The sequence below is a fragment of the Chiloscyllium plagiosum genome, unplaced genomic scaffold (genome assembly GCF_037043375.1).
Source record: "Chiloscyllium plagiosum isolate Xiang-an unplaced genomic scaffold, Cpla_swu_hap1 HiC_scaffold_8, whole genome shotgun sequence".
NCBI classification, from domain to species: domain Eukaryota; kingdom Metazoa; phylum Chordata; class Chondrichthyes; order Orectolobiformes; family Hemiscylliidae; genus Chiloscyllium; species Chiloscyllium plagiosum.
The window spans coordinates 53,000,507-53,014,363 of record NW_028270146.1 but is presented as its reverse complement, the minus strand read 5'-3'; the positions used below and the strand labels follow the sequence as shown (position 1 = coordinate 53,014,363).

At 39.6% G+C, this 13,857-nt stretch overlaps 1 protein-coding gene across 1 annotated transcript in view; it reads left to right on the top strand.

The window, feature by feature from the left end:
- The first annotated feature begins 688 nt into the window (after nucleotides 1-688).
- map4k5 (mitogen-activated protein kinase kinase kinase kinase 5) overlaps nucleotides 689-13,857 on the top strand; it is a 192,339-nt gene continuing 179,170 nt past the window's right edge. The window contains exon 1 of the mRNA XM_043697612.2: nucleotides 689-1,164. Within this exon, the coding sequence (XP_043553547.1) occupies nucleotides 1,051-1,164 (114 nt within the window). The 5' untranslated portion in view covers nucleotides 689-1,050. The remainder of the gene's footprint in view (nucleotides 1,165-13,857) is intronic.

Genomic DNA, 13,857 nt, shown 5'->3' with positions numbered 1-13,857 from the left:
CCACAGCGTAGTAGAGAACTGTGAATTTATACTCTATGGTTAGTACCCTTTTAGTTTTCCAACTGAAAAAGAACCAGTAGCAAATCCTTAATTTAAAACATTCAAAGATTCGTAAACTTTCAGCCATAGTTGCATAATAAATTAAGTTTGAAAAAATCATAAAGTAGTCATTATATAAAGTACCGACACAAACATTATAAGACGATTTTAATTTTAAAAATGGGTAAGGATGAACGTCAAATCACTCTACCATCATTGCAGGTCTGTGCGCTGTTTAGAACTATAAACTGACAGATATATTTTGTAATTCCCGTAAAATTCGGAAGGTGGCAACATTCATGCGTAAAATGTTTCGGTAGTCACATATCAGATAGAAGTCAAAATAAATGAAGATTAATAAATATTAAGAGTGAAACCTTGCACTGAATCAGTACAGTTTGATAGAGTTTGTGAGGAGAAACAATAATATTGTAACACTCCTTCATAAATAAGTAGCAAATATAATCCGTTCAAATCGTTGACATGCCACCAAAAGAAAACAAACGCGCGCTGGTACATATATAAATACAGAAGAAAGAAATGAATAATTTGTTGACATTCAAGTTACTTGCTGTTGATTTCTGAGGTCAACAGAAGGAAATGACATGCGAGTCGCAGAGGGAAACGTAACAATCAAAGTGCTGTGTTGGGAGCTATTAGCATACACAGTTGAAAAATAATATATTTTATTTTGCAAAAAAGGAAACACCCATCCCCCCAAAAAACCAATACAATCGAGAAGATTATTTTTTTAAAAAAACCAATACCAAAGATGATCTGAGTGCAGAGTGCGCGAGAGTCCAGCCTGGGGCAACTTGAACTGCCGCCGCGCGCAGGAAATGGAACGGGAGCCATATTTGGAGGCGGCCGAGTGAAGGCGCAGAGAGAGCGGAGGCTGGTGCTGCTGTTGCTTCTGCTTCGGAGCTTCCCCTTATCCGGGTCTGTCTCGGGGGGGTGGGAAACACTGGTCACCCCTACCGGTCAGAGAGGAGAGAAGAGACAGAGAGCGCGATGAGCTCGCAGTGCCGTGCGAGCGCCAGCGGGGATATCCTGCGGAAGAACCCGCAATCGGATTTCGAGTTGATCCAGAGGGTCGGCAGCGGTACCTACGGCGATGTCTACAAGGTCTGTTTGTTTGTCTTTGTGTGTGTGCGCGCGCGCGCGGCCCCACTCCGACCCCGGGTAGCCGTTACTGGCGGCGACTCCGAGGCTGGGCGAGAGGCCTTTTAATGCCGGCGTGTCTCACAGCCTGCGCCCCTCTCTCCGGAGTGTGTGTTTGTGTTGGAGGGGACACCGGCACCAGACTGGAACTGCTCTACTACAAGCAGTTTGTGAACAGTGGGGCACGGGCAAAGGCTCTAGCTCCTGCTCCGGCAACCACAAACTGTAATATGTTGAAAAAAATAGCCTTTGGATTGTTGAGCTTCGGTTTCAATAAAAACAAAAAAAAAGTGGATTTTCGAGCTTCGGTACTTCCTCTGGTTGAACAAATATCGCTTGCTGAATGTTAGCCAGATAGTCAGATAGATGTTGGAGCAATAAAATGACTTGTTTTCCAATACATACTTGGTCACCTGGTGGATCACGGAAAGGAGAACAGAGAGTTTCTTTATAAACTAGGATGGTGACAGTTAGTCGGTAGCCTTGACGTATACGTTCTTCAACCAACTTATCAGCCGAAACTATCTTTGATTGCAGCAGATATTTCAGACGTGTCTTTGTAAATAATGTCCCTCGTCTCTTATTATTTTGATTGGTTCACAGTTTTTCTTGTTGAGAGTTACCAACAGTTAAATGGAATAGGGATGCTTTTACAGTATTCTTAAAAATATACTTTTTCAATCATTATTCCGCATAATGAGACTGAAGCGCTGTTAGAAAAAAAACGTTTCCTTGATGTCTGTGAAAATAAATTTGGCAGGCAACAGGAATTAACATTAATTATGGTAGTCAGCGGGTCTGGCAGAATATGTGGGAAGAAAGCAAAGTTAATGTTTCGAGTCCAGTGATTCTTCCTCAAAATTCTTCTGAAGAGGAGTCACTGGACTTGAAAAATTAGCTGTTGGCTCTTTGGCTGATCCAGAAACTATTAATGGAAAACAAAGGGTGGTATTTCAGGTTGACCGCCTCAACCTGTATGCCCCTCTCACCCTTGCAATGTGCAGCCCTCCATTCCCTCTGCTCCAAGTCCAACCTCACCATCAAACCAGTGGACAAGTGGGGGGTGGGGGAAGCAGTGGCAGTGCACTGACCTCTATGCCACTGAAGCCAGGTGCCAACTTGCAGACACCATCTCCTACTGCCCCCTTGACCACAACCTTGCCTTCATCATCAAACTATCATCTCCCAGACCATCGACAACTTCATCACCTCAGGGGATCTCCCACCAATACCCTCCAACCTCTTTTTAAATTTTATCAAACTGGAAGTGGTCACAATAGTTTGGAGTTTGGGATTTGAAGATGACTTTCACTTCACTGGTAAAATTTGTGATTTAGTTCATGATTAGATGTCTGAGCAGTCTGTCAACATAGGTGGCTTGGAGGAAATAATGCACATTTATGAATTAGATTGATCTTGTTTTCTTGTGCTGATATGAGTGCAAACGTGATGTGATTTGAAGTGGGAAACTGACGTGGGACCAATTTGAGAGGTATTCAAGGACTTTGGGGTAAAAGGTTGGTTGGAAATGGAGTAGTATTTTAAGGACAGGGTCAGCAGTGTTTTTGTTGTGCAATTGTCAGAGTTGGCTATTGTTTGCATTTACTACAAAAGTAATTTTATTATAAAATTTAGTAGTATGTTCTAATTGTGGATCAATGTGAAAAATGTTCTAGTATATGTTGTTCTGAGATGGCTCTCTTGGTAGATCCTTAAACTGTTTTTAGCTTAAAATACAAAGGAAGATTTGTGCAATATGTTACCATAAATAAATCAGTGACAAGAGATTATAATTTCCAGTGTTATTGTTAGCTTGTGATCATTTTATCATACTATCTTCTAACCATTACGTAATGGTAGATCCACATGAGTTTTCATTATCTTTTCAGGTTTTAATAACTTGTTTCTCAATCCAAACTCTGGTAGAATTAATATATACAGAAGGATAACTGACAATTTCTCAATCTAAACCATAAATTTAAAAAAAAATTATTTAACGCATGAAGCATTACCCTGTTAGTTTACAAGGCTAGTTGCCCTGAACACCAATACTGATATTTTATAAAGTTCATCATTTGTACACCTTGTATTTATATAACACCTTTTATCATAATTAAATATCTCAGTACTTCAAAAGAGCATTATAAAGAGAATATGACATTGAGTCATGTGAGGTAATGTTTCAGATGACTGAAAGAAGTTTCAAAAACCATCTTAAAATGAGGAAAGTAACAGAGCAATTTAGTGAGGGTGCTCTAGAGCTTGGTGCCTGGGGAACTGAAAATATGACCACCAGTGAAGGAGTGATTGATATTGGTGATATTCAAGGTACTAAAATTAGAGGAGTGCAAATGAGTTATGGAGCTGGAGGGGATGTAGAGAGAGAATGGGGACAACTTTAAGGACATTTGAAAACAAGGATAAGAATTTTAAAACAAGATATTGCTTGCAAATATAATTCAGAGAACACAATGCTGGTGGAGGGATTGAATGTTTTAAAGTAATTTGTGGAATACAGATAAAACTAACTGCCGTGTCATAGAGTCATAGAGGTGTACAGCACAGAAACATACCCTTCGGTCCAACTCGTCTATGCCAACCAGATATCCCAACTTAATCTAGTCCCGCTTGCCGGCACTCGGCCCCTATCCCTCCAAACCCTTAATATTCATATATCCATCCTTTTACATGTTGCAATTATACTAGACCCCACCACTTCCTTTGGCAGTTTATTCCATATACACACCACCGTCTGCATGAAACAGTTTCCCCTTAGGTCTCTTCTAGATCTTTCCCCTCTCGCCTTAAACCTATTCCCTTGAGTTCTGGACTCCCCCATCCCAGGGAAAAGACTTTGTCTGTTTATCCTATCCATGCCCCTAATGATTTTATAAACCACTATAAGGTCACCCCTCAACCTCTGACGCTCCATGGAAAACAGCCCCAGCCTATTCAACCTCTCCCTGTAGCTCAAATCCTCCAACCCTGGCAACATCCTTGTAAATCTTTTCTGAACCCTTTCAAGCTTCACAACATCTTTCCGATAGAAAGGAGATCAGAATTACATGCAGTATTCCAACAGTGGCCTAACCAATGTCCTGTACAGCAGCAACATGACCTCCCAACTCCTGTACTCAATGCTCTGACCAATAAAGGAAAGCATACCTAACACCGCCTTCACTATCCTATCTACCTGCGACTCTGCTTTCAAGGGGCTATGAATCTGCACTCCAAGGTGTCTCTGTTCAGCAACACTCCCTAGGACTTTACCATTAAATGTATAAGTCCTGCTAAGATTTGCTTTCCCAAAATGCAATATTTCACATTTATCTAAATTAAACTCTATTTGCCACTCTTCAGACCTTTGGCCCATCTGATCAAGATCCTGTTGCAATCTGAGGTAACCTTCTTTGCTGTCCACCATATCTCCAATTTTGGTGTCATCTGCAAACTTACTAACTATACCTCCTATGTTCACATCGAAATCATGACAAAAAGTTGTGGACCCAGCACTGATCCTTGTGGTGCTTCACTGGTCTCAGGCATCCAGTCTGAAAGACAAACCTCCACCACCACCCTCTGTCTTCTACCTTTGAGCCAGTTCTGTATCAAATGGCTAGTTCTCCCTGTATTCCATTTCACTATACCACGCATAGTGTCAAACAGCTTGCGTGGTATTATAGCTGCATTCATCTAGGCAAGTGGAAAATATTCCACCATGTTGCTGATTTTCGTGCTTTGCAGATGGTTGAGAGCCTTTGGTTTGTTGGAAGGTAAGGAATGCTCAACCTCTAACCTACTGTTTGAAACAGCAATATTTAAGGAACTGGTAAACCTCTAATCAAAAGTAATTCCCAAGATGGTAATGTAGGACATTTACCAATGGTAATACTGTTGTATGTATGTCAAGGGGATGGACTTTTTTTTAAGAGATGGTTAATGTCAGGCAGTTTGTTGTGTGGTTGCATACCCTGTTGTGCTTATTGCAGTTTCCTGTGGCATTGTCTTCACACTGAGATTGAAAGGTTAGTTGTGTTTCTCAATCATAGAATCTCACCTGGATTAAATGTCCTATCATCTATTTCTCCACCTGTTCTCTAGCTAGCAATTTAGAGCAGTAATACTGCCACTCTCCAGTTACAGCATTTACTCATATCACTTCCTGTTCATTTATTACCTCAACTCTCACTGAACTAATTTTATTTTAAAAATTTACTCATGGGATGCGGACGTTGCTAGCTCGACTAGTATTTATTACCCTTCCTAATTGCTGTTGAGAAGGTGGTTGTAAACTGCTTTCTTGAACCAATAGCAATAAGTTGTACTGTGTGAGCTAAGCTTGTTGATGTCTAATAACATTGTTCTTCCAAATTCTTATCATTTTCAAATCCTTTCATGGTCTAGCTGCACTGTCTTTTAGTTAATGCTTCAGATCAGAGTACTCCTTTAACTTGGCCTCTTGTGCTTATGTTTTTCTTTGTTTTACCTTAGGTGCTAGCAGAGTATCGTCAGCTGTTCACTCCATAAACCTTACCTCTATACTTTAAAACAGTACTTAAAGCTTGGTCATTGAGGTAGATTTTATGTCTTTTGTCATTATCTGGTAATATGACTGTCAAGTTTTGTTTTCCTGTTGTCCCAAGACACTACAAATCCAAATTGTTAGTTATATAAATAGTCTGACTTACTCCAGTATTTGTAACGCCTGTGTTTAAGTAGATTAGTGTGATGTGGAGAATGGTACGTTAGAATGGTACCAGTAGACTAGATAAAGTGGCTTTGTGCAGTGCTTTTCAAAGCTCTTGTTGTTGAGATATGTAAGAAATAAACTGTTGTATAAATTATTGATCATGGAAGAATTTTCCCTTTGTTAGAGACAAATTCATTATCCTACATTATAACTTTACAATGTGAAAATGTGGTGTTGCTTATTCTGCATTTGAATACAGTATATTTATGAATATACTATGTGCTACCAGCTTTTATTTTGCTCAAATTGATCCATGCCTTGGGTGTTCTCCAGTTAACTTGGAGTAATCAAATTGAACAAATAATGCGTAATTTAATTCTAAGTGTAAAAGCGATTACTGGTAGGGTATGGTAAGAAGAACTGGTCTCAGTTGTATATTCATAATTATAACTCTCTGCTTTTCTTTTATTTATTTATGATATGAGCATTGCTGGTTGGGAAGCATTTCCTGCTCAGAATCTCTAATGACCCAGATGGCAGTTAAGCATGAACAATGTTTGTTCAAGTTACACATAGTTACATGTAGGCTACATCAGGTAAGGATGACAAAAGAAAGCAACAGAAATTGCTGGAAAAACTCAGCAGATTTGGTAATATCTGTGGAAAGAAATCAGAGTTAACATTTCAGCAGTTTGTTTTTTGTTTCTGATTTCCATCTGCAGTTCTTTTGGTTTTTTATTCAGGTAATAATGGAAGATTTCCTCCCCTAAAGGACATTAGTGAACCAGGTAGCTTTTTTTAATGATAATCGATAGTGGTTACACAACTCTTGCATGATCCAGCTGTTTTTTTTTAAATTTGGAATTAAAATTTCTTGTGGAATTTGAACTCCACCTGGTGTTTTGTGTTACTAGTCAAGTGACATTATCATTACACAGCCAACTCCCTTCTTTGATTACAATAAGGGAAATATAGTCATTACAGTTATAGTCATAGAGATGTACAGCAAAGAAACAGACCCTTCGGTCCAACTTGTCCATGCTAACCAGCTATCCCAACCGAATCGGGTCCCATTTGCCAGCACTTGGCCCATATCCCTCTAAACCATCCCTATTCATGTACCCATCCAGATGCATTTTAAATAATGCAATTGTACCAGCCTCCATCACTTCCTGTGGCAGCTCATTCTGTACATGCACCACCCTCTGCCTGAAAATGTTGCACCTTGGGTCCCTTTTATATCTTTTCCCTCTCACCTTAAACCTGTGCCCTCTAGTTCTGGACTCCCCTATCCCAGGGACAAGACCTTGTCTATTTATCCTATCCATGCACCTCATGATTTTATAAATCTCTGAGGTCACCCCCTCAGCCTTCACTTCAGGGAAAACAGCCCCACCCTGTTCAGCCTCTCCCTCTAGCTCAAATCCTCCAACCCTAGCAACATCATTGTAAATCTTTTCTGAACCCTTTCAAGTTTCATAAGATCCTTCACAAGATAGGATGGAGACCAGAACTGCACGCAGTATTCCAAAGTGGCCTAACCAATATCGCGTATAGCCACAACATGACCTCTCAACTCCTATGCTCAATGCTCTCACCAGTAAAGGAAAGCATACCAAATACAGCCTTCACTATCTTATTTACCTGTGACTCTACTTTCAAGGAGCTATGGACCTGCACTCCAAGGTCTCTTTGTTCAGCAATACTCCCGAGGACTTTACCATTAAGTATATAAGTCCTGCTAGGATTTGATTTTCCAAAATGCAGCACCTTGCATTTATCTAAATTAAAATCCATCTGATACTGTCAACCCAATGGCCCATCTGATCAAGATCCCATTGTAGTTTGAGGTAACCTTCTTCACTACACCTCTAATTTTGGTGTCATCTGCAAATTTGCTAACTATACCTCCTATGTTCATATCCAAATCATTTATATAAATGACAAAAAGTAGTGGATCCAGCACCAATCCTTGTGGCACTCCACTGGTCACAGGCCTCCAGTCTGAAAAACAACCCTGCACCACCACCGTCTGTCTTTTACCTTTGAGCCAGTTTTGTATTCAAATGGCTAGTTCTCCCTGTATTCCATGAGACCAAACCTTGCTAACCAGTCTCCCATGGGGAACCTTGTCAAATGCCTTACTGAAGTCCATATAGATAATGTCAACCACACTGCCCTCATCAGTCCCCTGTTACTTTTTCAAAAAAAAAACCCAATCAAGTTTGTGAGACACTTTCCTTTTTGTTCCCCATCTAAAGCATAGCAAAAGCAAATGTTTTGAAATATGGATGTGTACATCATGGTTCAGATGAATGTTATGAATATTATCAGAATTGAATGAATGACTTTTTGGTTGTTATGGTTTTGAGAATTTTGTTAATTTAGTCCTTTTGCACTTTTTAAAATCCTGAGGCTGTTGCCTCAACAATTGGTGTTGCATGCCAAAAATAAATATTTGAAAGTGCAATGCTGCTAGTTTATTTCACAACTCTATTATTAAGATCAATGCTATAGAAATGTTGGTCTATTTTGCCTGTTTTCATTTGTGAGGCAGAGTGCAATTCAATTACAAAGTGATAACTTGGTAACTTTTTTTGTCTTGAGCCCTCAATGTTTTTAAGGAAAGGGGCATGCTGGACTTTAATGAAGGGCATTTGGATTGTAGGTGTGTCATCTAATGAATGGACTGCAAAGTTTCTCCACTGGAGTTGATGGGAAAAAAATTGATCTTACTATTTTCCACCCTGCAACGATTGCCTTGAAAGCATTGTGCCTGCACTTCAGAATCAGCTGAACAGTTAATGCACTTTAGAGACGGAAAATAATTACAGTCTGATTCATTTGTATCAAATCTGATCTGATTTGATATAAAAAAAACTCAAGCATCATGTAATATGTTCTTCTGTCACTTACGGAATACTCCAATGGAACTTTGATATAAATAGGCATTGTTGAATTAAAAATTGGAGAAAGAATGATCAACTTTGCATTGACACCGTCTTAGAAGTATTAAGTAGACCTGTGTTGGATGGAACACGTTGCTGTGGTGTGTTAAATAGACAATATGTGCCAACTTTGTGATTGACAACAGCAAATTGTACAGTTTGCTCATAGTCTTTCAGCAAGGAAACAGACCCTTTGGTCCAACTTTTCCATGTCGACCAGGTTTCCTAAACTGAATTAGTCACCTTTTGCCTGTGTTTGGCCTATATACCTTTTAAACATTTCCCACCCATGTACCTGTCCAAATGTCTGAATTGCACTTGCTTCTACCATTTCCTTTGGTAGATCATTCCACATAGAAACTACCCTCTGTGAAAAGTTGCCTCTTGGGGCCTTTTTAAATAAATCTTGCCCCTCTCACCATAAAACTATGCCCTCTAGTTTTGCTACTCAGTTTAAACAATTGCTTAATTTTTAAATTTAAGTGATTTTAGCAGGGGAAATGTTTGCACATAAGTAGACCATTTAGCTCACTTGGCCTCCTCGTATATATGGAGGAGAAAGTGAGGTCTGCAGATGCTGGAGATCAGAGCTGAAAATGTGTTGCTGGAACAGCGCAGCAGGTTAGGCAGCATCCAGGGACTGTTCTGGAGCAGGTACAACTTGAATCCAGGCGTTCTGACACGTAGGAGGGACGCTCGCAATGTGATGCAAAAGCCCCAGCGTCTAAGATAGTATTTGCCCAGTGCTTCCCAAATAATTTTGCAATATTAGTATTTGAAATTGCAACCCTAGATAGCTGCAAAACCAAAACCGAAATAGAACAGTGACATCAGTGTGAACTCTTCAGTTTCGCGTGTTAAAGGTGAATGATCCCTGGAAAATTTCAGAAAAGGTTGTGGGTCCACGGGTACCTTGTCAAACAATCCTAACAACTCCTGCAACCAATGTATTTAATGTCGTCTCAAGTCCGAAAAGCGCCAGAGAAGAGCCACAGTCTAAATCGGCCATCCTCAACAGTTTCAACTTGAAATTCCTGCCATGTTTCCCACCTAGTCAATTGAAGGCAATTCTTGCTGAGTTCCTCACCCATTTTTTTAAACTTGCGTTGTTTCTGATCTGCTCCATCTTACCCCTCAAATAATAGATGTAGTGTGCCCGAAATCACGCCTTCTTTTTTTAATTATCATTGCACAATACACTAAGGAAGCATTTGAACTTGGGTAATGGAGATGCTGTTTTATGAAGTCTAGAACCCCGCTGTATCCTGTAACAGAATGTTGCGGTGCCACTGAAATCGGACAACAGATCATGATTACAGAAGATCGCAACTATTTACCGATTTGGTGGCTGTTAACAGCCATTTTTACTCTGGCTCCACAGAGACACAGTGGGCAACTAGCTGCCTTTGGGTATGATAATAATTCACTTGTGGCGGTGAAGGAGGACCGGTTAGTATGCTCAGTTCCAGCTGAGCCTGCTAGCGACAATGGTCAAGTTCAGGAAAGATAGCTCAATCGTGAAGTCCTGAGCGATCTTATGCATCAGGTGAGCTGTTTGTTGAATTTGTGGTAGCAGCGAGACAATGGAAACTACTGCCGAGAATTGAGTTTCAAAACTCACTTGTTTCCGTGCTCGAAACAGGCAAATTCTCGTTTGTTGAAATCATTAAAACTATGTTCCGCATGTTGAGGCCAAAATTTAGCAGAAATATTTATAACCCCACTCCCTATTTCGGTGACCTCAAATTGGGCTGCGATCCAAAGTTTGGGAATTGCCACGCTCACTTTTAATAGTTCCATGTCCTTGCAAAAAACTCAATTTATTTCCTGAATAGTTTTCAACATAGCGCACAATTTGTTTGAATATTTCTTTAAAAAAGAAAAGACATCGTTCGTTTAATTACTTTTGTTAATTTTTGACGCAATGTTACTGTCTCAGTGACTTCGGAAATATTATCCTTATTTCTCTCATGATTTTGAGTTAACGCTTTCCTTGCCGATGAGAGAAAGAAGAAACCCTTGATGCAAGTCTCTCTTTGTAATTCCAATGCGTTATGCTAGACAACATTGTAAATGAAGTCTGTTATATCTTTTGACGAGTTTGTATCCTTCCATAAGATATTGAGAACTCTGCACCACTTCAGATGTAAGTCTGACACATCAGTTTGTGTCCAGATGTACAAAAACACAGACTTTTGGAAGCTTATCTATTTATATTGTCACTTTTTATGATCTTTTATGTCTCCTTACCAAAACCCAACTGTACCTCTACTCATTTTAAAACCTTGTCATTTAAGTTCTATTTGCATTCCCTAGTTGTATTTAAACAATATATTGGTTTCACAGAAATGTAAACATCTGTTACTCTTATTATGTTATTTTTATTCCCTTCCATTCCCTCAATAGAATTTACCAAAACTCCCAATTTATTGTGATAATCCCATTTCTGCATTGTCAAGGGTTATGGGGGGAAAATGCAGGAAACTAGGAACGAGGAATGTCAGATTAGCCATAATCCAGTTGAATGATGGAGCGGGCTGAACGGCCTACTCCTGTTCCTATTTCTTATGGTCTTTGTGTCTTCCATTCCCAAAAATATTATTTATGTGGATCATAAATCAACACATCCCAAAATGGGCTCATGCAAAATAATGCACAACACATTTTCAAAAATTAAACGTTTTTATTCCAACAGCTACTCTCCATTTATATGTTTGTGTCTTTCATGCCGCTTTACATTTCCTTCAATATTCTGTTTTGTAACGTCTATGCTGACTACAAAACTTGTATTTATAAAGCGTCATTAATGTCAGAAAACATCATAAGTTGCTTCACAGGGTTATCATGTATCAACTTTTGATACAAAGGTGCTATTAAGATGAGTGATGATATTTTAAGGTGCATCTTAAAGGCAGATAAGGGAGTGTTTAGTAGGGCACTTCCATTGTATCCCATGGTACAGCAATTATAAATGTGGATGCTTGAATCCAAAAGTAGTGCAGATATGAGAGTTGTGTGACTGGGGAGGTTAAAGATAAATGTGAGGTTGGTTACTTTGTCAGGAAGGGTGGAGGAGCTGAATATTATTTAAATGGCAAAAGCCTGCAGAAAACTACAGAATAGAGGGATTTAGGAGTCCTCATCCATGAATCATCAAAGTTAGCATCCAAGTTAAATAGGGATAATAGGGAAGATAAATGGAGTGGCTTATGTTTCAAAGGGAATGAAGTATAAAAGAAGGTAGGTTTTGCTAAAATTGTGCAAGTATCTTATCAGACATAGCTAGAATGCTGTGTACAGTTTAGGTCCTTATTTAAGCAAAGATGTCAAAGGGCAATCCAGAGAAGGTTCACTGGACTGAACCCTGAAAGGACTGTCTAATGAGACGTTGAGTAGATTGTGCCTGTACTAATTTAGAAGAATGAGAGGCGACCTTATTGAAACATACAAGGTTCTTAGAGGAAAGCAGAAAGAACTGCAGGTGCTGTTCTGAGGAAGAGTCACTGGATCCAATGTGCTAATTCTGATTTCTGTTCTCCGGTATATCCAGATCTGCTGAGCTTTTCCAGCAACTTCTGTTTTTGGTAAAGAATCTTAGGGGACTTGACAAGGTAGGTGTGGAAAGGTGAATTCCCCTTGGAGGAGAGTCTAGGATCAGAGGGCATAATCTCAGAATGGGTTGCATATTTAAGATGAGTTTCTTGAGGGTAGTGAATTTGTTGAATTCTTTACAAGCAAGTACTTTTCAGGCTGGATTCAGGCTATTCATTCAAGGCTGACCTAGACTGCTTTTTTTTTTGTTTTTAATCATAAAGCGAACCAAGGATTGTAGGGAAGAGGCTGTAATGCAGATTTGAGGGAAATCAGCCAGGATTTTATTGAATGGTGGAGCAGAGTTGATGGGCAAATGGCCTACTTCTGCTTCTGTGTCTTGTGGTTTTATAAAAAGGAGCGACGCCATGGAGCGATCTGAACGAATATAAGAAGCGGAATTTTCTTAACAAGGAGTCAATGTGGAAATTATGGGGTAAACTAAACTTCATATGTGAGCATTAATGCTAGTTTCAACTCTTGTATGATTTGTAATTTCATCTCATCTTGCAAACACCACAGCTCCAAAATAGGTGTGATGCTAATCATCACTTAGGTGCCCAGATCAGCCCAATCGTGGCTTCTGGAAAATAATCAAACCCAAGTTTACAGCTTTGGGAAGTTCTCTAATTCACATAGTCAGACTAATTCTGTTGTGCAATGCATTGGTCCTGAAGAAATTCATGTTCCTATTGCATTGTATTTCAGGTTTTCTGTGGAGTGGCGGAGGCAAGGGGAGACTTGTTAGAAATCTATAAAATTGCAAGATGCATAGATAAGGTTTATAGCCAGAATCTTTTTCCCCATGGTTAATAATTAAAACTAGGGGGCATGCATTTTAAGTTGAGAGGGGGAAAGTTCAAAGGAGATGTGAAGGGCAAGTTTTTTTTTCAGTGGTAGGAATCTGGAATGAGCTGGCAGAGGTGGTGGTAGAGGCAGCTACTATAGGGGTGTTTAAGGGACTTTTAGGTAAAGACGTAGATATGCAAGGAATGGAGGAATATGGGCCAAGGGCAGGCAGAAGGGATTTAGTTTAATTTGACATCATGTTCAGCGCAACATCAAGGGCCGAAGGACCTGTTCCTGTACTGTACGATTTTATGTTGTCTAATATCATACCGTCCTTTGGCAGAAACATTTGAGTTCTGCACAAATTTCTGAAGGAAGCACACGTATTCTCCCAAGAGTCCTTAGTCATAATGCTTGACTAGTAATGTAATCTGTACCTATTACTTTTATGCAGTAAACCTCTTTATTATCTATGACAAGTGTCTCTTATGGAAAGACTCTGCCGTGATCTGACCTCTACTACTGATCGGTCCTACAAATGTGAGCAAAATAGGACTGGTAGCAATCTAACCACCCAAATTCCTGATACCACACGATCCCAAATATGATAATCAGAGGATACCATATTCTTTTATAAGG